The sequence below is a fragment of the Tachyglossus aculeatus genome, chromosome X1 (genome assembly GCF_015852505.1).
Source record: "Tachyglossus aculeatus isolate mTacAcu1 chromosome X1, mTacAcu1.pri, whole genome shotgun sequence".
NCBI classification, from domain to species: domain Eukaryota; kingdom Metazoa; phylum Chordata; class Mammalia; order Monotremata; family Tachyglossidae; genus Tachyglossus; species Tachyglossus aculeatus.
Genome location: NC_052101.1, coordinates 38,548,841 through 38,573,358, shown reverse-complemented (window position 1 = coordinate 38,573,358; position 24,518 = coordinate 38,548,841). Strand labels below are relative to the sequence as shown.

General features: G+C 44.0%; 1 protein-coding gene and 1 non-coding gene across 3 annotated transcripts in view; both read right to left on the bottom strand.

Annotated features, from left to right (window-relative positions):
- Positions 1-24,518, bottom strand: part of RNF130 (ring finger protein 130) — a 121,014-nt gene that overhangs the window by 71,875 nt on the left and 24,621 nt on the right. For both annotated transcript variants that reach the window (XM_038772151.1, XM_038772150.1), the window contains exon 2: positions 20,511-20,705. In XM_038772151.1, coding sequence (XP_038628079.1) covers positions 20,511-20,705 — 195 coding nt within the window. The remainder of the gene's footprint in view (positions 1-20,510; positions 20,706-24,518) is intronic.
- On the bottom strand, positions 11,836-11,908 carry TRNAV-AAC. The gene has a single exon. It is a non-coding gene; the product is annotated as a tRNA-Val (tRNA).

The following is a 24,518-nucleotide window of genomic DNA, read 5'->3' as shown; positions in this document are numbered from 1 at the left end:
ATGAGTTAGTCATGTTATTATCATGAAGAAATTATATTTGGAGAGAGTGACTGAAATATCTCTGGCCCTCTTTACCAAAAAACACTGAGACAGTGTTAAAGCCAAAATGGTAAAATTGAAAAATGATGTTTAAAACCCCTTTATTAGGGCACTTGAAGACTTAAAAGCAATCACAACTACTGTACCTATTTTCCCCGTAGTTAGTTCTAAGAGCTTGAACCAATATGACTTGGGGAAAATTCTCAAACAGAAAAAGGGTAAACCTCAAATTGTGGTAAGAGTCACCTACAGGAGAAAATGAACTAAAATACTTTGGATTTGTAAGATGGTTTTATTTTACTACAGCACTTAATACCCATCTCATTTTATCTTCACAGTATCTCTGTGAGGTAGGGAAAAGTCTCCTATCTAGCACACATCCTACTTTCCTACTGTTTCCAACAGCTCTCTTTGGGAGCCACATGCAAAGAAGCAGCGTGTCCTAGTAGATAAAAGATGGGCCCGGGAGTCAGAGGACCTGGGTTCTAATCCCGGCTCCACCATGAGACCATGGACAAGTCATTAGTTTCTCTGTGTCTCAGTTCCCTCAACTGCCAAATGGGGATTAAATATCTGTTCTCCCTCCTATTTAGACTGTGAGCCCCAAGTGTATCTAGTACACTACTTGCTAAGCACTTAAATACCACAATTATTATTGTTTAATGAAATCATTCAGAGACGCTCACGTCACGATGATGACGAGGGAGTCAACCGATGCCGAGACAGGAAGACTTTGGGACAAAAAACTTGCAGAAAAGAATCGGTGAGAATGCAAGTGGTTTGTGCTATGCCACTTTCACCCCCTCTTCCCTGCCAAGTAAGCTCCCCCAGGAGAGTGGAAGCAACAACAATAATACTAACAGGTGACTACACCGTGGGCAGAGGTGCAGCACATTGCCAAGTGCATAAAAAAGTATTATTTTTCATTCATTCACGCATTCAATCATATTTACTGAGTGCTTACTGTGTGCAGAGCACTGTACTACGAGCTTGGAAAGTACAATTCGGCAACAAATAGAGACAATCCCTACCCAACAATGGGTTTTTCTTCAGGATCCATTTATGGTCCAAGTCATGGCAACATAGCGTGGATGTTGCACAGTGCCTTAGCCCAGCAGGAACCCTAGTACCAAGCTGAATTTACAATCAGAGGTACAACTTCCTTGATTATCATTTACCCTTTAAGGACTAACGCACTGGCAATCCTACTTTCCACGCATTTTGTCATGACTATCCACGTTCTTGTAAATTTGTTTACCTTGGGGATTTTATTCATAGTTTGCTATAAGTATAATAATAATAATGATGGTATTTCTTAAGCGCTATGTGCAAAAGCACTCTTCTAAGCGCTGGGGAGGTTACAAGGTGATCAGGTTGTTCCACGAAGGGCTCACAGGCTTAATCCCCATTTTACAGATGAGGTAACTGAGGGCCAGAGAAGTTAAGTGACTTGCCCAAAGTCACACAGCTGACAATTGGCAGAGCCGGGATTTGAACCCATGACCTCTGACTCCAAAGCCCATGCTCTTTCCACCGAGCCACGCTGCTTCTCTGCAGCATATAAATATATAAATATATTTTATATATGCTTTGTATATTATATATTTATATAAATATATAAAATATATAAATCTCTGCATAACTATATTTTATATATGCTTTGTAAATTATATATTTATATACTATATATTTATATAAGTATATAAAATATATAATCTCTGCATACAAATATATGGATAACTTTTTTTTAACAAATTTGTTTTTATAAAACCTTGGGTTCAAATCTTTCCTTCACTGAGAAGCAGCATGGCCTAATGGATACAGTACCCCGTGGAATCAGAAGGCCTTGGGCTCTAATCCCAGTTCAACCTTGCCTGCTGTGTGACCTTGGACAAGTCCCTTCACTTCTCTATGCCTCAGTGACCTCGTCTGTAAATTGGGAGTTAAGACTGTGAGCCCCATGTGGGGCATGGACTAGGTCCAACCTGATTAGTTAGTATCTACCCCAGTGTTTAGAACAGTGCCTGGCACATAATAAATGGGTAACAAATACCTTTTTTTTTTTAAAGTCAGAAATTCAGCCCTGCTGAACTGCTTGGGGCAAAGACGTCATGAATAGATACCAGTTACAACTATTTTCTAGTTTGACATCTTTCCTCCACACAAAATCCATATTCCTGAACTCACGTTGCTCTTCCAAATTGGAGATTTGAGATCTTTATAATCAGGTAAGTAGGATGATAGAAACGAAGAGACTGCACAGCAAAATTAGGTCTACCACCGTGTTAGCCCATTCACAGCCCGAGCAGTCCCATTACAGCGTCACATCAGACGTCGATAAGTAGGATGATAGAAATGAAGAGATTGCACAGCAAAATTATGTCTACCACCGTATTAGCCCATTCACAGCCCGAGCAGTCCCATTACAGCGTCACATCAGACGTCGTCAACAAACAGCTACTGAGAACTCATAACACTGTGAGCCCACTGTTGGGTAGGGACTGTCTCTATATGTTGCCAATTTGTACTTTCCAAGCGCTTAGTGCAGTGCTCTGCACATAGTAAGCGCTCAATAAATACGATTGATGATGGTAAGGCAGGGCCTGAGCAATTGGGCCTCACATCAGGGCACAAAGTTGAACGGGCTCACTTCACATTTAAACGTTAACCAAAAAGGCGAAGTAGCCAGGCTTCTAAAAACGGAAGCCAAAGCATAAAGCAAGCAAAATTCAAGCAGAACTCCTCCTTACGGGATTTGAAGAGAAAGCGATTAAGATGCATAAGGATAAAATTTCCCAAGAACTCTCCCTGGGGACGTGGCGGGGGGAGGGTTTTACACTAGAGGCCAAGCAAAAGCGAGCATGGTTTTTTTTCCCTTGCCGCTAACACAAAGAAGGAAGTGGGCCAAGGTGCGGCTTTCCAGCTTTTGCCAGCTCCTGAAAATGTCTGGCACGATTTTCCGTCGACACGGCCACTCGGGAGACGGTGGATAGGGTAGTGAAATTGGCAGCCGGTAAAGGGCTGGATTGTTTCCCTCTCAGGAGGCTGCAGTAATCTGTAAGGAGATCCACGGCAGGTGCTTCAGGGGGTGCAGAGGACAGTGAAGGGAGGGAAAGGGGGGCTTGAATGAAGGCCAGAGGAAAGAAACCTTCCTTCCCAAGGTTTTCTGACTGCATGTGGCCCTCAGAGCCCCCCCAGCCGCGGAGCACTGGAGGACGGGGCTCCCCATTTCATACCCACGATTGCCGGGGAAGAAGCCCAACATCCCAACGGAAGTAAAGAAAGAGCAGGGAAGAGTCCAAGCTCCACCACATTGGGATACTGAGCAATATCAATCAATCGATCATTTTTTTATGGAGCACTTGCTATGGGGGAAGCACTGTACTAAACACTTGGGAGAGTACACTATAACAGAGGTGGCTGAAATGAATGAATGAATGAATGTTGAGAGTGCTCTGGAAATAAAGGCGCTATAGAAAGCCGAGGTAGACATATTCCCCTTCCACAAGGATGTCCTCTTCTCCCACTCAAGCAGCGTGGCTCAGTGGGAAGAGCGTGGGCTTGGCTGTCAGGTTGTGGGTTCTAATCCCGGCTCTGCCACTTGTCTGCTGTGTGACCTTGGGCAAGTCACTTCACTTCTCTGGGCCTCAGTTCCCTCACCTGTAAAATGGGGATTAAGACTGTGAGCCCCACGTGGGACAACCTGACCACCTTGCATCTACGCCAGCGCTTAGAACAGTGCTTGGCACACAGTAACGCTTAACAAATACCACCATTATTATTGAGAGAAGCAGCGTGGCTCAGTGGAAGGGGCACGGGCTTTGGAGTCAGAGGTCATGGGTTCAAATCCCAGCTCCGCCAATTGTCAGCTGTGTGACTTAGGGCAAGTCACTTAACTTCTCTGTGCCTCAGTTACCTCATCTGTAAAATGGGGATTAAGACTGTGAGCCCCCTGTGGGACAACCTGATCACCTTGTAACCTCCCCAGCGCTTAGAACAGTGCTTTACACATAGTAAGCGCTTAATAAATGCCATTATTATTATTATTCTGCACTTGGATTTGCACCTTTTATTCAACCCACCCGCAGCCCCACATATCTGTAATTTATTTATTTCTACTAATGTTAGTCTCCCCCTCAAGACTTTAAGCTCATTGCGGGCAGGAAAAATGTCTACAAATGTTATACTGTACTCTCCCAAGCATTTAGTATAGTGTTCTGCACATGGTAAGCAATGTGTAATGATAATGATTGTGGTATGTGTTAAGCACTTACTATGTGCCAAGCACTGTTCTAAGCACTGGGGTAGATATAATGTAATCAGGCTGTCCCACGTGGGACTCACAGTCTTAACCCCCATTTTACAGATGAGGTAATTGAGGTACAGAGAAGTTAAGTGATTTGCCCAAAGTCAAACAGCAGACATGAGGCAGAGCAGGAATTAGAACCCACCCCCAGGCCCCTGCTCTTTCCATTAGGGCATGCTGCTTTTCATTTAAATAATTGATTGATTGATCGGCAGAGGGGGAAACAGACATTATTTGCTTTAACCTAGGTTTGGTCTCGATGTACTTTTGTGGGATCACTTCTACCAACTCCTGTACTGTACGCTCCCCAATCTTGGTACGGTGCTTTGCACGCCGGAAGCACTCAATGGCCAATTGATATACCACTTCCAAGGAAAAATCATTTTTATCAGAAAATCCTTGTTTTCATCCAAATCTCAGGAGAAATACGCTTCAGGAGGAAGAAGATAATTGGGAATTTTATTAGTTAGATCAGGGCTGCTGCAAATATGGAACTCAGACCACTGCATCTAGGACCTTCCACCCACCAATTGTTTATTCCACGTTTCAGGAGCTCTGTAAACTGAGGAATCACTACTTTCTAATTATAAAAGGGGATACTACTCCTCTCACTTCCTGCCAGTGAACATATTTTCAAGTATTTTCTAGGGAAAGTCTCCACCTCATGCTATAAATTTCTAATCTGAAAACGATCTGTCGCTTAAAAATTATACAACTCTATTCGATGAGACTCTGCCACTTTTATGATTTCCTTAAACAAAGAAAAATAATGCTATTTGTCAATTCCTCAGTGAAATGACTGCAATTACCATTTTACACCCCTTAGTAGGTTACGACATTGGTTCCAGATAACTCTGCATACATCCAGTGTCCTAATTTTCCATAAAGTAGAACGCCATAGACTCTAAAATGATGAGGGATTAAAAGTTTTTTTTAGAGCTCTAACTTGAACGAAAGAGTTTTCTCAAACCCAATTCCTCTTCCCAGATATACTGTCAACCTGAACTCTCAGGAAGCTGCTCATGTGAGCCTCACTTTTCAAAAATAGGTTATTATTGTGCAAACCTCAGTTCAATACTGTGAGCTCTCCTGCTCTCAAAGGTAAAATACCAGACTACCGTCAGGCTTAAAAAGGACAAAAAATCTGGTTGTTTCTGCCAAGGAGGTGCCACAGCTGTATATGGATTCTACTGAAGGTCTTTTCATTCCTCTTGGTTAAATTCTCCTGCTCCTTTGCTCTGCAATAGCACAGCATCAAAAGGTAAGGTAAGTCATGTTATCATCACTGCTTTTCCCCAAAGTGGAGGCCCGTAACTGGTTTATTGCTCTGGGAGAGTGAATTTTTTTTATGGTATTTGTCAAATGCTTACTATGTGCCAGGCACTGTACTAGGCGCTGCGGTAGTTACAAGCTAATACGTTTGGACCACAGTCCCTGTCCCACACGGGGCTCACAATCTTAATCCTCATTTTACAGATGAAGTAACTGAGACACAGAGCAGTGAAGTGACTTGCCCAAGGTTCACACAGTAAGGAAGTGCAGAGCTGGCATTAGAACCCAGGCCCTTCTGATGCCCAGGCCTGTGCTTTATTCACTAGACCACTCTCTGACAAAAAAATTTAACGACAACCTATAACCTGCTTAAAATGAAATCCAAGAGATCCCCTTCCTTCTCCAGGCTAATCAAACTTTCTTGTTGGGCTGCTTCTTCTCCGTCTCCCTCTCTGTTTCCCTCCTCTACCCAGGAGGGAAGGAAGGGCCAGGAGAATAAAACGTTAACTAAATGTCACAATCTGGTGCAACGTTAAAGGTTATCAACTAAAGGTAAAATAATCACTAAGGAACCTCAAGCTAAAAGTGGGGCTTGCTGTTCGAGTGTGTCTGCTAACTCTCTTCTAGACTGTGAGCCCACTGTTGGGTAGGGACCGTCTCTATCTTGTACTTCCCAAACACTTAGTACAGTGCTCTGCACATAGTAAGCGCTCAATAAATACGATTGAATGAATGAATGAATGAACTCTCCCCCAAGGTGCTTAGTACAGCGCTCTGCACATAGTAAACATTCAATAAATACCATGGATTGGTTGACTGTTCCTGGCCAGCTGTGTTCCTGCTAGGGCGAGTGGGGAGTGCCCAGGGCACCCCTTTGCAGGTGCGTTCTGTGCCCAAGTTGGCCAGTTAAAGGCAGGATCGGGCTACCGTCCAGGTCTGCCGATCCTCAGAGCAGTGCCCTATCGATTGGACCAAATGCATGGCAAATGACTATGGAAGAAGAAAACGGGCTCAGGCAAGGAGTCCTGGGGAAATTGAACGTTTGAGACTACGAGGTTACGTCTCTCACCCTTCACACAGATGGAGCAGAAAGTGGGAGGGGTGGCTGCCCTCTCCTCAGGGCGAAATGGCGTGGCCCCCACAGTGAGGCAGGAGGGGACAAGACAAGGATGGGGGGGGTGGGCAGGCAAAAAGAGGGAATGAGAAAAGGAGGGAGAAAGGGGGAAGGGCAAGGCGGCCTCAGAACGGGCCACAGCCCGACTCACCCCGGACAGCAGCAATTGCTACTCATTCATTTTTCATTCAAACAGCATACCTTACCCACACTCACATCCTGACACTCATATGTGACCTGACAGACAACTTCGCTTTGGGCATCCCCGACTGGGTTTTAAGTTCAGGTATGCAAGTCTCTAGTTGCGTTCGTGGGCGTGTTCCCGGTGAATGCAAAGAACAAGATAACACTTAATATCTGGCCCTGCTAAACTCCTGGTTGATGGAGAAACAACCTGACAAGGCCCTCCCAATTCTGGCCCAACCAATCAATCAATCAATCGTATTTACTGAGCGCTTACTGTGTGCAGAGCACTGTACTAAGCGCTTGGGAAGTACAAGTTGGCAACATAACCAGCCATTTCATTATTCATTCACTCATTTAATCGTATTTATTGAGCACTTACTGTGTGCGCAACACTGTGTGAAGCACTTGGGAAAGTACAACACAATGATAAACGGTGACATTCCCTGCCCACAACGAGCTTACAGCCTAGAGTGAGGGAGACAGACATTAATACAAATAAGTCAAATTACAGATATGTACATAAACGCTGTGGGCCTGGGAGAGCAAAGGGAGCAAGGCAGGGCGGCGCAGATGAGAATGGGAGATGAGGAAAAGTGGGGCTTTAGACTGTGAGCCCACTTTAGACCCCCCCTTTAGACTGTGAGCCCACTGTTGGGTAGGGACTGTCTCTATATGTTGCCAATTTGTACTTCCCAAGAGCTTAGTACAGTGCTCTGCACATAGTAAGCGCTCAATAAATACGATTGATGATGATGATGATGGGGCTTAACCCGGGCAGGTCTCTTGAAGGAGATGTGCCTTCAATAAGGCTTTGAAGAAGGGGAGAGTAACTATGGAAGGCTACAATTTTTTTTATGGTATTTGTTAAGTGCTTACTATGTGCCAGGCTTGCTTTACTAATGCTGCGGGAGATACAGGCTAGTCAGGTTGGACGCTATCCATGTCCCACATGGGGCTCACAGTCTTAATCCTCATTTTACAGATGAGGTAACTGAGGCACAGAGAAGTGAAGTGACTTGCCCAAGGTACCACAGCACACAAGTGGCGAAGCCGGGATCAGAACCTAGGTCCTTCTGACTCCCGGGACCGTGCTCTAGCCACTAGGCTTCTCAAGTTCGAGTTACCTTCCCATATTGCGAGGTTTGGTTTTGGATCAGAATGCCTTTAAAGTCCATATGCTTTCAACACATTTCCCTTGAGCCCCCAACAAGGCCAGGATGGGCAGATTAACACAAACATGGCCAGTTTCTTCCTGGGCAGCACCATCTGAGCGGGCAAAGGAGGCCAAAATGAGGCTCTGAAAGCTACGCCTATCCCTATGTGGACAGAAGGTAAATCAGTGTGAAAAGGCCAGCGGGGAAATCTGTCTTACTTTTAGGATTTTTTTTTTAGTGCAGTGTGAATGAATGAAGGGGAGGGAAAGTAACTATGCCTCCTCCTTCAGAGCTGGGGAGGTAGATAGGCCATCACGTACGAGGCAAGGGACAAACGGATGAAAGTGCTGGCGGTAAGCAGAATCCTACCGCTGACCCTATAACTTACTTTTCTAGGCTCCGGCACGTAATAGACGGCCTCGACATGGAGGCTTAGGCATACTTGTTTTTTTAGTTAACTCAAAAGCCATATGAAGATGGAGCCCTAGAAGCAGTTCAAAAAAATTCCCAGCCGAACAGCCGACAACAAACGGTGGCACTTTATCTGCAGCGTGGAAATGTCCGATTGGCAGTTCAGCCCAGGGACATTTCGCAGTTTGAATCAGCAGTGTCTCCACCGGTCACAGTCAAGATTAGGGTACAATTTAACAGGGAAAACTGTGCTGAAACACCTGTAACACCACAATCGCTAATATGCAAGTACAGTCGGCTCTCCCGTAATGCTTGTTTTTCACTACCTATTTTGGATACAGTGCCACTGGCAACCTAGCGAACGCTTTTCTGACAACCCCAGTCTGTCTGGAGAGAACATGGTGTGATGTCAGCGGAAATGGTTTTGCGTCATTATGGGGGCGGCGGTTATAGCTAGACTTTTCCTTAACATGGGATTCATCAGAAACATAAGCCCCAAAATGTTAGAGACCTACCTCCATCTCAGTGCAATTTCAGCGTGGTATGTGTGAGACTGAGAGCTAAATGATAAGAACCTAGTAGTTTGATCATCTCCAGGAGTCTTGGGAAAGGATGTGCCTTGCAGTATTCTGTACAACACCTTGCTTCCAAAAGAGGGTTGAAATGCCATCAGGATTCAAAAACCCCATATGTTTCCAGTGCTTTTAACCAGTACCTAATCATTAGACGGTCCACCTTCTAAAGTGCGTTTTACTTCTGTTGGACTTTCCCGAGTGCTTATAAAAAAAGTGTGCGGCACTCAGAGTATGTGTTCGAATAACATTCGACAGCTGCTAGTTGGATGAGGTGAAATACTAGCAAAGGATGCTGCATTCGCCTCTTTTGCTCTGATATTATCTCTAAGGAGCTAGACAGACCATTTGGTTAATTTATTTTACTTGAAAACATAAATAGAACATTCTCGACAGGCAAAATGATACATTCTGCTTCTATTAGGCTGCCCACAGATCAAGTTGTTTAATCCAAATTTAAGTATTGGGCTTTTGCCAGCAGAATATGGAGAGAGGAAAACGAGACGTACCATTATTTATCATGCAAAGGCTAAACCTAAAAGGAAACAACATCTCCAAACAACTAAACTTTTTATAAATCACAATTTCCATTGGTGCAAAGTAGGCATGATAATTTCAATTATTTAAATAGCTCCAAACTTTTCAGTTCTGTAACAATGGTAAAATGGGTCATGGATCCACTTAACCTGTGAGTCCCGACAGAACAAATTTATTCTCTCAAATTTCGTCCCACATTTAATTCTAAACAACGTATCACATGAAGAATAACATGCCCACTGATTGTGGACTGTCTTTTGCTAATTTTCACCTTGAGGTACACATTATCACTGTGCATAGCACAAGGTTCAAATCGGAGGGGGTCTAAGATGTGAATTGAGAAATATGATATTTTCAAGCAGGAAGCCATTTTACCCACAATTTTGTTGGACACAGCAAAGTGTTTCTTTAATGTCCACCCAGTTCTCCCATAAATTAAACTGGGAGCCCAATGTGGGACGGGGACTGGGTCCAACCTGATTATCTTGTACCTACTCTAGCATGTACTATAATACTTTTTTATGGCATTTATTAAGCGCTTACTATGTGCAAAGCACTGTTCTAAGCGCTGGGGAGGTTGCAAGGTGATCAGGTTGTCCCACGGGGGGCTCACGGTCTTAATCCCTATTTTACAGATGAGGTAACTGAGGCACAGAGAAGTTAAGTGACTTGCCCAAAGCCACCCAGCTGACAAGTGGCAGAGCTGGGATTTGAACCCATGACCTCTGACTCCAAAGCCCGGGCTCTTTCCACTGAGCCACGCTGCTTCTACTTGTTACATACGGTAACAAATACCAAAATTATTATTATGATTATTATAACACCGGGGTTGTATTTTGCAAGACCCCAAGAGGGAAACCCCCCAGGTATTGCTCACTCACTATGATGCCATGAGCCGACATACATTTTCCTTGATAACTTGGCAAGCTGAGCCCAAGAAGGCTTGTGTTGTTGGAAGAACATCCCCTAATTTCCTAATCACATTTGAGCCAAAATGCACCTTGAAAACATATGTTATGGCAGAAGTGAGGATAATAACAGCATGGCCTGGTGGATAGAGCATGGGCCGGGAGTCAGAAGGACCTGGGTTCTAATCCGGGCTCCACAAGTTGACCCTGGGCAAGTCACTTCACTTCGCTCTGCCCTTTTACCTCTTCTGTAAAATGGGGAGACTATGAGCCCTAAGTGGGACAGGGCCCGTGCCCAACCTTATTAACTTCTATCTACCCCAGCATTTAATAGAGTGCCTGACATGTAGTAAGCACTTAACAAATGTGATAAAAAAGCAAAACAAAAAACACCAAATATCTTCAAAAGTCATCAGAAATATTAGCCATCCGGCTCATTAGTCATGTAGTGACATTAAGTGGGGTCTTGAATTGGTCTGGCCCACGAGTGAGAACCAGGCTTGCCACCCTGCAGTGGAAGGGATATTTAGAAGGGCGTTCTCCCCACGTATAATCATGATTAAAAAAATAAAATAACTGAAAACCACTAAGCAATAAAAAAAATTGCACTTTTAAAGTTTTCCAGAATAAGAGGACAACTTGAACTTTAAAGTATGGTGCCCAGAGGATAACCTCTTGATTCAACAGACCCACTTCATCGCCACATGTGCCTGGCGTGACCTTGACCTTATTCTGGCAATCATTCACGAGATCCCGTCCAAAGAATGAATGATTGGAAACACACACCCACACACACGTGATCTTCGGCCCAAGCTGGCATGAGCCTAGTAATAATACTAATAATGATGATGGTATTTGTTAAGCGCTATGTGCCAAGCACTGTTCTAAGCGCTGATCCGAGTTGAGCCCAAGGATGATCATGACCACTTTGCTGGTCTGGGTGCAGTTGGACCTGGGGGAGGCGTAGGGTTTGCTACCCATTATGGAAGGACAGGGGAGATGTTTCCCACTCAACCTTAAAACTTAGAGATATACCCATTATAATAATAATAATAATAATAATAATAATAATGATGTTGGTATTTGTTAAGCGCTTACTATGTGCAAAGCACTGTTCTAAGTGCTGGGGTAGATACAAGGTAATCAGGTTGTCCCATGAGGGGCTCACAGTCTTCATCCCCATTTTACAGATGAGGGAACTGAGGCCCAGAGAAGTGAAGTGACTTGCCCAAAGTCACACAGCTGACAAGTGGCGGAGCCGGGATTTGAACCCACGGCCTCTGACTCCAAAACCCGTGCTCTTTCCACTGAGCCACGCTGCTTCCCAAGAGATTAATGTTTCCGCCCGGTTTCGAACCGAGGACCTTTCGCGTGTTAGGCGAATGTGATAACCACTACACTATGGAAACGGCTTATTATAGTATATTGTATTCTCCCAAGTGCTTAATACAGAGCTCTGCACCAAGTAAGTGCTCAGTAAATGACTAATTGAAACATTTCCCCGTTCCATTTATTTATTCAGGCTAGATTTCCCCATACTCCTCCTCCGGCTGCTTGTATGGATATTCTGCCTCTTACTTCCACTGTGCCTGGGTCCCCCATTAGTTTGTAAGCTCTTTGAAAGCTGGGCTCATCTCCTTTACTTCCTCTGCACTCTCCCAAGCTCCTAATACAGTGCTTTGCAGATAGTAGGTGCTCAGTATCTGCATAATAAATGAATTATGAAGGGGACAAGTGCACTCGTTTGTTCTCCATGACTGCTAGGAGTACAAGCAGAGTATGGGAATCGTTTTCCCTGCTGAAACTTAGGGAGAAGAATCACGGGCAGCATGTGAACTCGGAAGATTCTGCGCCACCTGAGCAGAGTGACCTGCCACATGGAAGAGACGCGGCCTCTCTTCCAAGTCCTCTGGGTTTCCTGTCCTACTGGGGCACGGCACGTGTTTCATAATGCCTGTCTCCCTCTCTAGACTGTCAACTTCTTGTGGGCAGGGCATGCTCAGACCTGTCTGAGCAGTGAGGACTCTGAAAATGGTTCCTTTAGCCAAAGGGTTCTGCTGTTATTCTGCTGCTACTATACTCAGGAGCCTAGTGGATAGAAAACGGGCCTGAGAGTCAGAAGGATCTGGGTTCCAAACCCTGCTTTGTCTCGTGTCTGCTGTGAGACCTTGGGCAAGCCACTTCACTTCTCTGGGCCTCAGTTTCCTCATCGGTAAGAAAATGGGGATTAAGATTGTGAGCCCCATGTGGGACAGGGACTGTGTCCAACCTGAATGGCTTGTATCCACCCCCGTGCTTAGAACTGTGCCTGGCATAGTAAGCACTTAACAAATACCACAATTATTATTACTATTATTATTACTGTCCTTGTGTTCTTATCTCAATCGTCCTTGGGGGCTTCGCCAGATCCTCTTCTGCTCCATTACTCCCCCAGTTTTTGTTCTTAAGCTGTGAGCTCCCCCAGCATGGGACAGGGAACACGTCTCAATCACCTTCATTATCCTTTTCCCCAGTGTTTCGCATGGTGCTCTGTACTCCACAGACACTCGATAAATACGACTGAATGAATGTGCCCGGAAGTCATATATCCCACACTCCAAACAGGGACTGTCTTGTAAATGATTCCTTTAACTTTTCTATGCTTTGTTTTATAATGGATAGGCTATTCAGACTTTCATAGACAAACCCCAGATTGCCCTTTAAAAACTGTAAATTTGGGCACCATTTCTCTTAAGGTGTCACCACTGAATCCAAGTTGCAGCAAAAAGCGGGAAATGTATGCCTAAGGAAAAAGAAGAGAAGCAGCGTGGCTCAGTGGAAAGAGCATGGGCTTTGGAGTCCGAGGTCATGGGTTCAAATCCCGGCTCCGCCAATTGTCAGCTTTGGGCAAGTCACTTAACTTCTCTGGGCCTCAGTTACCTCATCTGTAAAATGGGGATTAAGACTGTGAGCCCCCCGTGGGACAACCTGATCACCTTGTAACCTCTCAAGTGCTTAGAACAGTGATTTGCACATAGTAAGCGCTTAATAAATGCCATTATAAAAACCCCACAGGTGAGCCCCATTTCGACTATCCAAGAGCCAGTACAAAATATTACCTTCTCTCTCCCCCACCACATATCCGCTAACTACATTAAAACAATTTATCCTGCTAAGTAATGAGTAAAACCACGGCTTCAGCTGCTTTCCTGTCCATGATGTCATGTAAAAACTGCTTTGGGAAAGATGTCCTCTGGTCACCCAAAGAAGGGCATTCATTAGAAGGAACAGGATCCAGGTATTGAACCAGCTATATATAAAGTGGAAGTGATCTCCGTCTGCGTCTCGAGCGGGCAATCAGACTGGCTCGGAGACGTGTCCCGACTGACTGACTGACTGAATGACTGGTTGGGAGGACCGGGAGGGGCAGAAGCAAGAGCAAAGAGGCCGTAAGCTCCCTGTGGGCAGGGAACGGGTCTACCCAACTCTACCACGTGCTTAGTACAGTGCTCTGCACACAGAAAGCACTCAATAAATACCAGTCGGTCAAACCGTATTTATTGTGCGAGGCGCACTGTACCGAGGCTTGGGAGAGTACAATATGACAATATAACAGACACGTTCCCTGTAAACAACATGACTGATCGACCGAAGAGAGAAAAGGAAAGGAGGAAGAAGCAGGCCTAGTGGAAAGAGCGAGGGCCCGGGAGCCAGAGGACCTGGGTTCTAATCCCAGCTCCGTCACTTGCCTGCTGTGTCATCTCGGGCAAGTCACTTAACTTCTCTGGGCCTCTGTTCTTTCCTCTGCAAATGGGGATTCAATGCTTGTGCTCCCTCCTACTTAGAGGGTGAACTGTGAGCCCACTGTAGACTGTGAGCCCACTGTAGACCGTGAGCCCACTGTTGGGTAGGGACTGTCTCTATATGTTGCCAATTTGTACTTCCCAAGCGCTTAGTACAGTGCTCTGCACATAGTAAACGCTCAATAAATACGATTGATGATGTGGGATTTGAGGATCCTGTATCTACCCCAGTGCTTAGAACAGTGCTTGGCACCCAGCGCTTAACTAATAAAGCAATTATTATTATTTAGGGAAGAAGAGGGGGAACTGGGGAGTACAGAAGGCTGTGGCCTAGGAGCCTGCGGCCACGTGGCTCAGTGGAAAGAGCCCGGGCTTTGGAGTCCGAGGTCATGGGTTCAAATCCCAGCTCCGCCAATTGTCAGCTGTGTGACTTTGGGCAAGTCACTTCACTTCTCTGGGCCCCAGTGACCTCATCTGTAAAATGGGGATTAAGACTGTGAGCCCCCCGTGGGACAACCTGATCACTCTGTAACCTCCCCAGCACTTAGAACAGTGCTTTGCACATAGTAAGCGCTTAATAAATGCCATTATTATTATTATTATTCTTATAAACACATCTCTGGGAAGAGGTCCCTGGTTATTGCAGTTATGGTGGTGGTTGCAGAGACTGCATATCTATCTCAATCAGCTTATATTGTTGCTTCTTACAAAATGTGGTGGGTCCCTAGCCTCTTTGGGAAGCTCCTAGCAAGAAGTTCAGTGGCAAGGATAAGTAAAAATAGAAACCTTGGGCTTTGCCATCACAACTGCCACTATGGCTACTCTAAGTTCTCTAGACTGTAAGCTTGTTGTGGGCAGGAAATTTGTCTGTTACGCTGTTACACTGTACTCTCCCAAGCACTTACTACAGTGCTCTGCACATAGTAAGTGCTCAGTAAACACAACTGACTGACTGGCCTCAACACAATTTTCTTATTATGGTTATTATGGTATTTGTTAAGCACTTATCATGTGATAATTACTGCCTTAAGCGCTACTGTCGATACAGGTAAATCAGGTCAGGCGCAGTTCCTAAACAACGTGTGGTTCAAAGTCTAAACAGAAGTGAGTACAGGGATTCATTCAGTCGTATTTACTGAGCGCTTACTGTGTGCAGAGCACTGTACTAAGCACTTGTTAGAATCCCCGTTTTAGAGTTACGGAAACTAAGGCCCAGAGAGGTTAGGTGACTTGACCAAGGTCACAGAGCAGGCCAATGGCAGAGTGGAATTAGAACTCAGGTTCTCTGAATCCCACATCTGTGCTCTTTCCACTAGGCCATGCTGCTTTTCAGCTTTTGACCAATGTGACCGTAACAGTGGGGGCAGTGGCAATTATTTCTATTTTTACCTGTTCCTACTCCTCCTCACGCTCCATGAAATGTGTGCTAGTTTTGCGGAATATGTGGCTGGGCGAGAAAGGTTTCTGTTCCCCTCAATTTCTTCCAATCCCTGGAACAGGTCAGTTCATTTTTAAACTAAAGAGATCAACATGATGCCTAGCAAGACTTAAAAAAATACCTCTGAATCAATTAAACACTCCCCTTCTTCAAGTCAAATCATTTTCATGCCGAAACAAACTTTAGGAGAAAACCATTCTAATCCATGGAAGCCCCATAATTTTAAAGATAGTAAAGATAAATCACATCTGCACTTTTCTTCCTGCCCTTCTTTTCTCTCTCTCTTTTTCTTTCTCTCTCTCATACACACACAAACACACATATTAAGCTCCTTGAGGGCAGAGATCATGTCTACCAACTCTACTGTACTGTGCTTTCCCAACACTTAGTACAGTGCTCTGCACACAGCAAGGGCTCAATAAATCCCACTGATTGACTGATATGTACGAATAAAATGTATATCTGCTTGTCACCCTCATCTATTACAAACTCTGGGGCCCTTGCAGTGAACAGGTCTTCTTTCATAGTCCTTGGTACAGGACTCGGCACATAGTGTGCACTCAACAAATACTACTGAGAGAATGATCATCCTGGGACCCTGCACTTTATTTACCAGAGCTGAAATTACACCTACTACATTTACGGCATTCCTGTTTCAAGCATCTATTTCTGAACAACTCTAATGGGTCCTTGACAACCACTTTAAAAGGAGTGGTCAAAAAATTGAAAGGGGGAGGCGACGTTTAAAAACCCTTTTGCAAATAAGAGAAAATAAACATCTCCCTGGTTAAAATGATTTCTTCCTCTTAAAATGAAATTCCAATGAAAGGAAAAAGCAGTCGTTTGAGAATCACGCCGTGGACAGGGATAACACAAATTCCTCACGTTGGCCTGACAGTACTCTTTAATCTTAATGGGTATCAGCTGATATTCCAGATACGCTAATGGAACAAACTGATTATGGACTAGGCCTTTAGTAGGCTATTAGGGGGTGATTTTGAAGGGTGACCAAGTCATTTTTCTTCTCTCTAAATCTATAAAAATGCATGGGTCTGAGACTCCATTCCCCGAAATGCTGGGATCAAGTTTTTCTGGGACCGTAAGTGATCGGAACGATGCCTTTGCAATGACAAAGAAAAATCTTTAGAGCTATGACTGCTAAGACAAGAAGCCGTAGTGCATTGCCAGCTGCAACTTCTTAGTGAGACCCATGGCCCCACAGGTCACAAGTGACGCTTGTTTTGACTGAAAACTAGAAAAGATTTTTCTGTTCCCAGATCTGAACTCCCCAGATACTTCCTATCTTTTGTCTGAAATACTTTCATCCCACCGTCTTCACTGTGGTTTTGTGATATGTAAAATGACATCATTTGGAGAGCTCGATTTCTGAGGGAGTACTTGATTTTTCTTCACCATCACAAGTTAAAAAAAGACGTTAAACAGGTGGGTTCACCCCGCCCCGACACCCCCATGAAGGTGGCAGACTATTAAATATAGAGGATTTGGAGAGCAAAGGAATGGAAATTACAGGAAAGCAGCTGAACAAAAAGCGTATTTGCTTTTAGTTGACTATAACTTTCTGGTCTTGATGTACAGTGTGGTTCAGTGAAAAGAGCACTGGTTTGGGAGTCAGAAGTCATGGATTCAAATCCTGGCTCCACCATATGTCTGCTGTGTGATCTTGGGCAAGTCACTTAACTTCTCTGAGCCTCAGTTACCTCATCTGTAAATGGGGATTAAGGCTGTGAGCCCAACGTAGGACAACCTGATCACCTTGTATCCCCCCCCAGCGCTTAGAACAGTGCTTCGCACATAGTGAGCACTTAAATGCCATCATTATTATTATTATTACTAACAGCCTTTTTGCCCAAACCACCCTACATCCATATCTCAGAAACCTCTGAGGTGAGCCAGGAGAAACTGCCCAAATAGTCTTGATTGTCTGAACAGAGATAACTCCTTCTCTATTCCAATGCAAAAACAAGAGTTTTCTTTATAGCATTTATAAAGTTTCCCAGAACACTAACCTTTAAGCTTACTTCTTACTGTTTGTGCCAGAAGATTTTTTATTTCATTAGGAGGATAAAGCGAAAAGTTTGGATTATGGCACTGTGAGAGATTTGAAAGGTTCATAGGGTGCTAGCCTTGGCACTCGTTCCCTGGAAAGCATCCAAAGGTGCTGTAGACTGTAAGCTCGTTGTGGGCAGGGAAGGTGTCTACCAGCTCTGCTAAACTGTTCTCAACCAGGTGCTTAAGTACAATACCCTGTACGCAGTAAGCGCTCAATAAATACCACTGATTCATTTACTGCTCTTCACTCTACCCTCCCATGCACATAACACGTTGCTTTCCACACAGTAAGTGCTCAATAAATAGGACTGAATGAATGGGGAAAAAGTGACCCTGAGGATCTGTAGTCTTAAAACAAGAGAAATTAAACTGTCAATTGGTCAGTTATTCAAGAGTTAGCTTGAAACTTGAAAACTCTGTTGAGATTTGTTCCTTTAATGAAATATCCAGACCACTTCAGATAACCATTGAGGTAGTGTTATATTTCCCAAAGGTCTCTCCAGCCCAAGATACTTCAGTCCCCCCACCAACAGTGATCCCTCTAGACTGTAAGCTCCTTATTCATTCATTCAATCGTATTTATTGAGCGCTTACTGTGTGCAGAGCACTGTACTAAGCGCTTGGGAAGTACAAGTTGACAACATATAGAGACGGTCCCTACTCAACATTGGGCTCACAATCACAGTCTAGTCCTTATAGCCAGGGATTACTACCAACTCCATTGCGCTTTATTCTCCCAAAAACTTCGTACAGTGCTCTCATATACATATCTTTAAATTACATACTATGATTGTTTATATTAATGTCTGTCTCTCCCTTGTGGGCAGGATTGGTGACTGCCAACTCAGTGCTTTTATGTACATATCTTTAAATTATAGATTATAAATATATATGGGCAGGGAATGTGTCCACTAATTCTGCTACATCATATTCTTCCAAGACCTTAGTACAGTGCTCTGCATATAGTAAGCCCTCAGAAAGTACCACTGATTGATCGACTGCTCTGCACACACTGAGCGCTCAATAAATCCATGAATGGATTGACCAGAATATATATATATATATATTCCTAACTATATATACTTAGGAAATTTTCCAATTCCTTTCTGATAAAATGCAAGAGCCAGTCATCATAAAGTCAAGGGAGGGGTTTGAATGATTTCTGCCTCTTAAAAATCAATCAATGACATTTATTGAGCACTTACTATTTGCAGAGCCCTGTACTAAGCACTTGGGAGAGTACGATACACTAGAATTAGTGGACACGTTCCCTGCCCACAACGAGCTTAGTCTAGAGGATAGAATACAGTTGTCCTCTGGCATTCACAGATGCTTTGCTGACAATTTGACCTGTCAGCATTTGGCTGTTTCATATTCGTGGCCATGGCAGGACTTGGGCTGGCCTCCACCAGATCCTGCTTTCTCTTTGGTCGCCAGCAGCCTCAGCCCTGTCTGTTTAGTGACTGCCCTTCATTTATTCATTCAATCGTGTTTACTGAGCACTTACCATGTGCGGAGCACTGTACTAAGCACTTGGGAGTACACTGTAAAAATAAGTGGACACATTCCTCCTCCCTGCCCCTAACCAGCCAAAAGCCTGGATGGATAAGAGTTGTCGGATAAATCTGGTAGCATGTGCAGCTGCTGGAGGGCGCAGAAGGTACTAAGCAGTTAGTTGCATCTCACTGGTGGGGATTTCGCTAACCAATCCCTCATGGATAGCAGGGGATTATTATACAAACACCTTCGATGCCCAGGGATTGGTAAATGCATGGCTGCAGGCCAACCTACTAGTCACATATCTGTTGAAAATAAGGAGCTCTTCTATCCTTCGGCAGCCTGATCTTGCTTTCAAGGCAAAAGGAAGTGAATTGGAAAAAAGCGGGCCTTGGAGCCAGGGAGGGAATCCTGATGGGGGTAGGGTCCGCTTAATTCCCAGTACAGCTTCCTGTCCACCTGGTCACCAACCAGGTGGGGCGTGCAAAAATCAGGTGCCGGACCGATCGGGAGCCTGCCACCATCACTGATGACCGGCACGGCGACTCGACCTTTGAAGAACCCGTTGGACAACCCAGAGAAGAAGGCGGTGGAGAGGAGAGGAGAACTGTCCCGGTCACCTGAGGAGTTCCCGTCAGTAGCCATGCCCTAACCTGAGCCAGAAGCCAGCCCCTACAAGTCTCATCGATATCTCCAGCCCTAGGGTGCTCCGAAGCCACCACGGGATTCGGAGGTGCAGCCGAGAAATGCAGGGATTAGGTACTTTCCCGCTGATTGGGATCCCGCCCGTTTAGGTATTCTGCTGCAAGACGAAGGCTTGCGTTTCATCATGCAAGGGCATCGTAGGGCATTTATCTTGGTGAAGTAAAGAGCTCCATCCTTCACATAACTGGAAAACCCTGGGATCTCAAGACTCTTTCTTTGCCTATCTATTCTGGAGAAAAGCTATCTGCGCTGCAAGAAAGTGTGAGAAACTTTTTCAAAGCTGGACAGGATACACACCGCCAGGAGAGAAGAGCTACAGACACAGAAAAACCGGAATAAGAGAAAATTGCTACTCAAAGGACAAAGAATATCGCCTGAAGTAAATATACATTATTAAATGCATTCATCTTAACAGAGAGCAGATTCAGCGAGGGTCAACATGTGTCAAAAATTCCACGTGTATAGAAGGTTTCTGGAGGAAACATCCCTCTACTTAAATACCCCTTCATCGCTATTTACCTGGGTGAGTCATAGTGACAGGCTCTCCATTGGATATATTGTTATAGATGACTACAGCAGTTGCATTGTGGGATGCCGCCCGTAATATTTTCTCTCGAAACGTACAGTTTCCTCGTTGCAGCAAAGCAATCCACTGTCTGACATTAGGCGGGACGTGGAAACGTGTTTGAGGATCACAGCCCAAGTGATCTGCGACTAAAAGGAAAGAAAAAAAAATCAGTTTCATTCATATTGATACAAACGGCAAAAAAGTCACTATTCCTGATAGCATTAAAGTGATTGGATATGCATTCTTATGTGACAGAGGCACGCATGAACCTCTGCTTTTTAAAACAGTGTCTTGTTGCATATATAAAATTGTACTTGTGAAATTAGGATCCTTTCAAGCTATTTCTAACCCCGGAAATGATCATAATAAATAGATCGATACTTGCTCGGGGAAAAGGACACTCCCACTAAAATATTTTACATGCACACAACATTCCAGTCCAAACTAATTCTGGTGAGGAAGAACTGAGAAGCAATACGGCCTAGTGGAAAGAGCATATCCCCGAGAATCATGTTACCAGGCTTCTGATCCTGGTTCCACCACTTCCCTGCTGACTGACCTTAAGCAAGTCACTTCACTTCTCTGTGTCTCATTTCCTCATCTGTAAAATGCGGATTAAATACCTGTTCTCCCCCTCCCCCACAAAGAAACATACAAGGATTCTATCTGATCTGACTTAATCATGTCTCCCCAGAGCTTGGCACGGTGCCTGGCTCACGGTAAATGCTTAACAAACACCAAAATTACCATTATTAGTGAAAAGTTGACTCTAAATATAGGAAAATAGGATTGTAGTTTTTTTAAAAAAAACAAATGAATGCTCACTTGCTGAATTGCTTTTAAAAACTATATGGGGGACATTCCTATTCAAAGACAGTTCTTTTTATAACTTAGGTAAATTTCCCAAATTGTGCCCTATTTCTATATAAACAGACTAAAATCAATGAAATGTCCACAGACACTGTATGGTACAGGTCTACAATTCGGCATGCTAAGTATCTCTACCATTCCTACCAAAACACTCATCAACACAGAATTAGCTCATCTGAAACAAATGTTGCCTCATTTACATAATGCATGTTTGGGGGGAAAAAATCATCATCATCAATTGTATTTATTGAGCGCTTACTGTGTGCAGAGCACTGTACTAAGTGCTTGGGAAGTACAAATTGAGCACTTGGGAAGTATAAATTGAATGAAGCAATTAGGAAACCAATTCATAATGTTTCTGGCATACTAAAAAATGTCATGTGAACACAACACACTTCAGTAATTCCACCCTTAAATTTCAGAATCAAACAACCTCTTTTACCCCCAAAATTAAGATATATCATTTCTCATTTATGTCTAAACTAGGTAAACGAAGCCATTATGTTAAGAGGGACATTAAAAAAGACATAGTACACTGTCACCTCTGAAAAAGTTATGCTCATTCTCGGCTAAAACCAACAAAGGATCCAAAAATAGCCTCTGTCATTTGAAGACATCTTGAACAGCAGAAATGTCATTAACATTCAGGAAACCATACTTTTGTATTCTCTTCACTTTTAGAAACCCTCTCTTTATAAATTGCCTGAGAGGGGAAACACAGTCTTTTTCTACCAACGATAGACGCACACTAGTACATTTTTAATTGAAGGGAACTACTTAGTTCATAGTTTTATACGGTCAGAGTTAGTCTGGTACGGATATGAAATAGAGGTGAATACAATCATCTTTCCATTTTATATTAAAGTTAATTCTCGAGCTTTGCCCAAAGTTTGGGACAATCACAACTATGGCATTTATTAAGCATTTATTTGCCATGTGCAAAGAGGTAGGTGGACAACCTTCTGTCCCACTGGGGGCTAGCAATCTTAAAGGCAGGGAAAGACAGTTCACATTTAACTAGGTATAGGATGCCAGAGTCTCATTATCTGTCTCACATGGAGTTCACAGCTCGCAATCTGAGAAGAGGGGAAAATAAGTTTCATCCCTGTTTTTTACAGATGAAGGAACTGAGGTACCGCAAGGTGAAATGGCTTGGTCACCCAAAAGACCAGTCGCAGAGCTGAGATTAGAATCCGGGCCTCCTGGTGACCTGATTCAAGCTCTTTCCACTAGACCACACTGTTTACTGCTAAAATAAGGTAAGTGGACATCAAAAAAAAGAGGGAGCGGATGGAACTCTGCCTTCTCTTTTTGAAAACCAATCGGTGACGGCTAAGGCATTTTCTGGGACACAATTATCATATTTCATCCCTTCTCGCAGATAAAATGAACACTAATAAATTAGGCCACAAAAATAGAATCAAGGTTCATCCTTTCATTTCAAAGTCACTCTTTTCTAAGGCAGATTAGCTGTAACAAATCGTTGATCATTTGAAATAGATTCTTTTCTCTTCCTGAAATCTGCCATTCCAGATAGCATACGCTGTGAGCTTTAAATATTTTTGTATATCATTAGGTAAATCCAACACCTCCCTGCTCCCACTGGATTTATTTTACAGGATTTACTGTCGGTGGGAGAAAGCTGTGATCTCGTATCTCTGAGTGTAGTGACACTGATCCTGAGCCCTAGATGTCACAACACTTTAAAAATAGCCCACGTTTAGAGCCTGATGCAACAGGCAGAGAATAAGGAAATTAAAGGAGCTTTTCAAGAGAGGTCAACATACACACATACCACATTTAGGTGGCCACTGATGGCTGCCCTTCCGCCTCTGCATCACACAAAATCCCTTACCGTCGTCTTTAATCAATCAATTGAATTTATTGAGCAGTTACTGTGTGCAGAGCACTATACTAAGCACTCAGGAGAGTATAACACAATATAACAGACACATTCCCTACCCACAGCGAGCTTACAGTCTAGAGGAACTTCTTTAAGGCACTCAGCTCTCCCCCTCTTACGTTGCCTCACTGATATCCTACTATGGCCCAACCTGCACACCAATACTCTGTACCTCAATCTTGTCCATTCATTCAATCACATTTATTGAGCGCTTACTGTGTGCGGAGCACTGTACTCGCCTAATTCACCACTGACAACCCCCGCCCACATCCTCCCTATGGCCTGGAACTCACTTCCCCTTCACATCAGATGCACCATCATCATCATCATCATCATCAATCGTATTTATTGAGCACTTACTATGTGCAGAGCACTGTACTAAGCACTTGGGAAGTACAAATTGGCAACATATAGAGACAGTCCCTACCCAACAGTGGGCTCACAGTCTAAAAGGGCTCCCTCCCCACCTTCCAACCCACCCTAAAATCACAACGCCAAGAGGTCCCTGACTAAACCCTCATTTCCCCTACTCACTATCCCTTCTGTGTTGGCAATGCACTTGGATAAGTACCCTTTAAACACTAGACAGACACCATACCCTCAGCATTTATGCGCATATTTTTTACACGCTGCCATTTAAATAAATAATAAATAATAATAATAATGGCATTTATTAAGCGCTTACTACGTGCAAAGCACTGTTCTAAGCGCTGGGGAGGTTACAAGGTGATCAGGTTCTCCCGGGGGGGCTCACAGTCTTCATCCTCATTTTACAGATGAGGTCACTGAGGAATAGAGAAGTTTGGGCAAGTCACATAGCTGACACTTGGCAGAGCCGGGATTTGAACCCATGACCTCTGACTCCAAAGCCCGGCCTCTTTCCACTGAGCTACGCTGCTTCTCTAGAAGCATTTCCCCTCTATGCATTTATTTCAAAGCCTGTCATCTCCTGTAAACTGTAAGCTCCTTGTGGGCAGGACTCATGTCTACCAGCTCTATTGTGCGGCACTCTTCCCAATGTTTATACAGTGCTCTGCACACAGTAAACACCACGGATTGATTGATTTATGGAACTAGAGAATACCAGGATGTCTCACTTCACCTACACACTGACTCTCTTCCCCTATTACTCCCAAGTTGTCATTCTACTCTTCTCCCAAGATTACATCTCCCATCTCAATTCCTT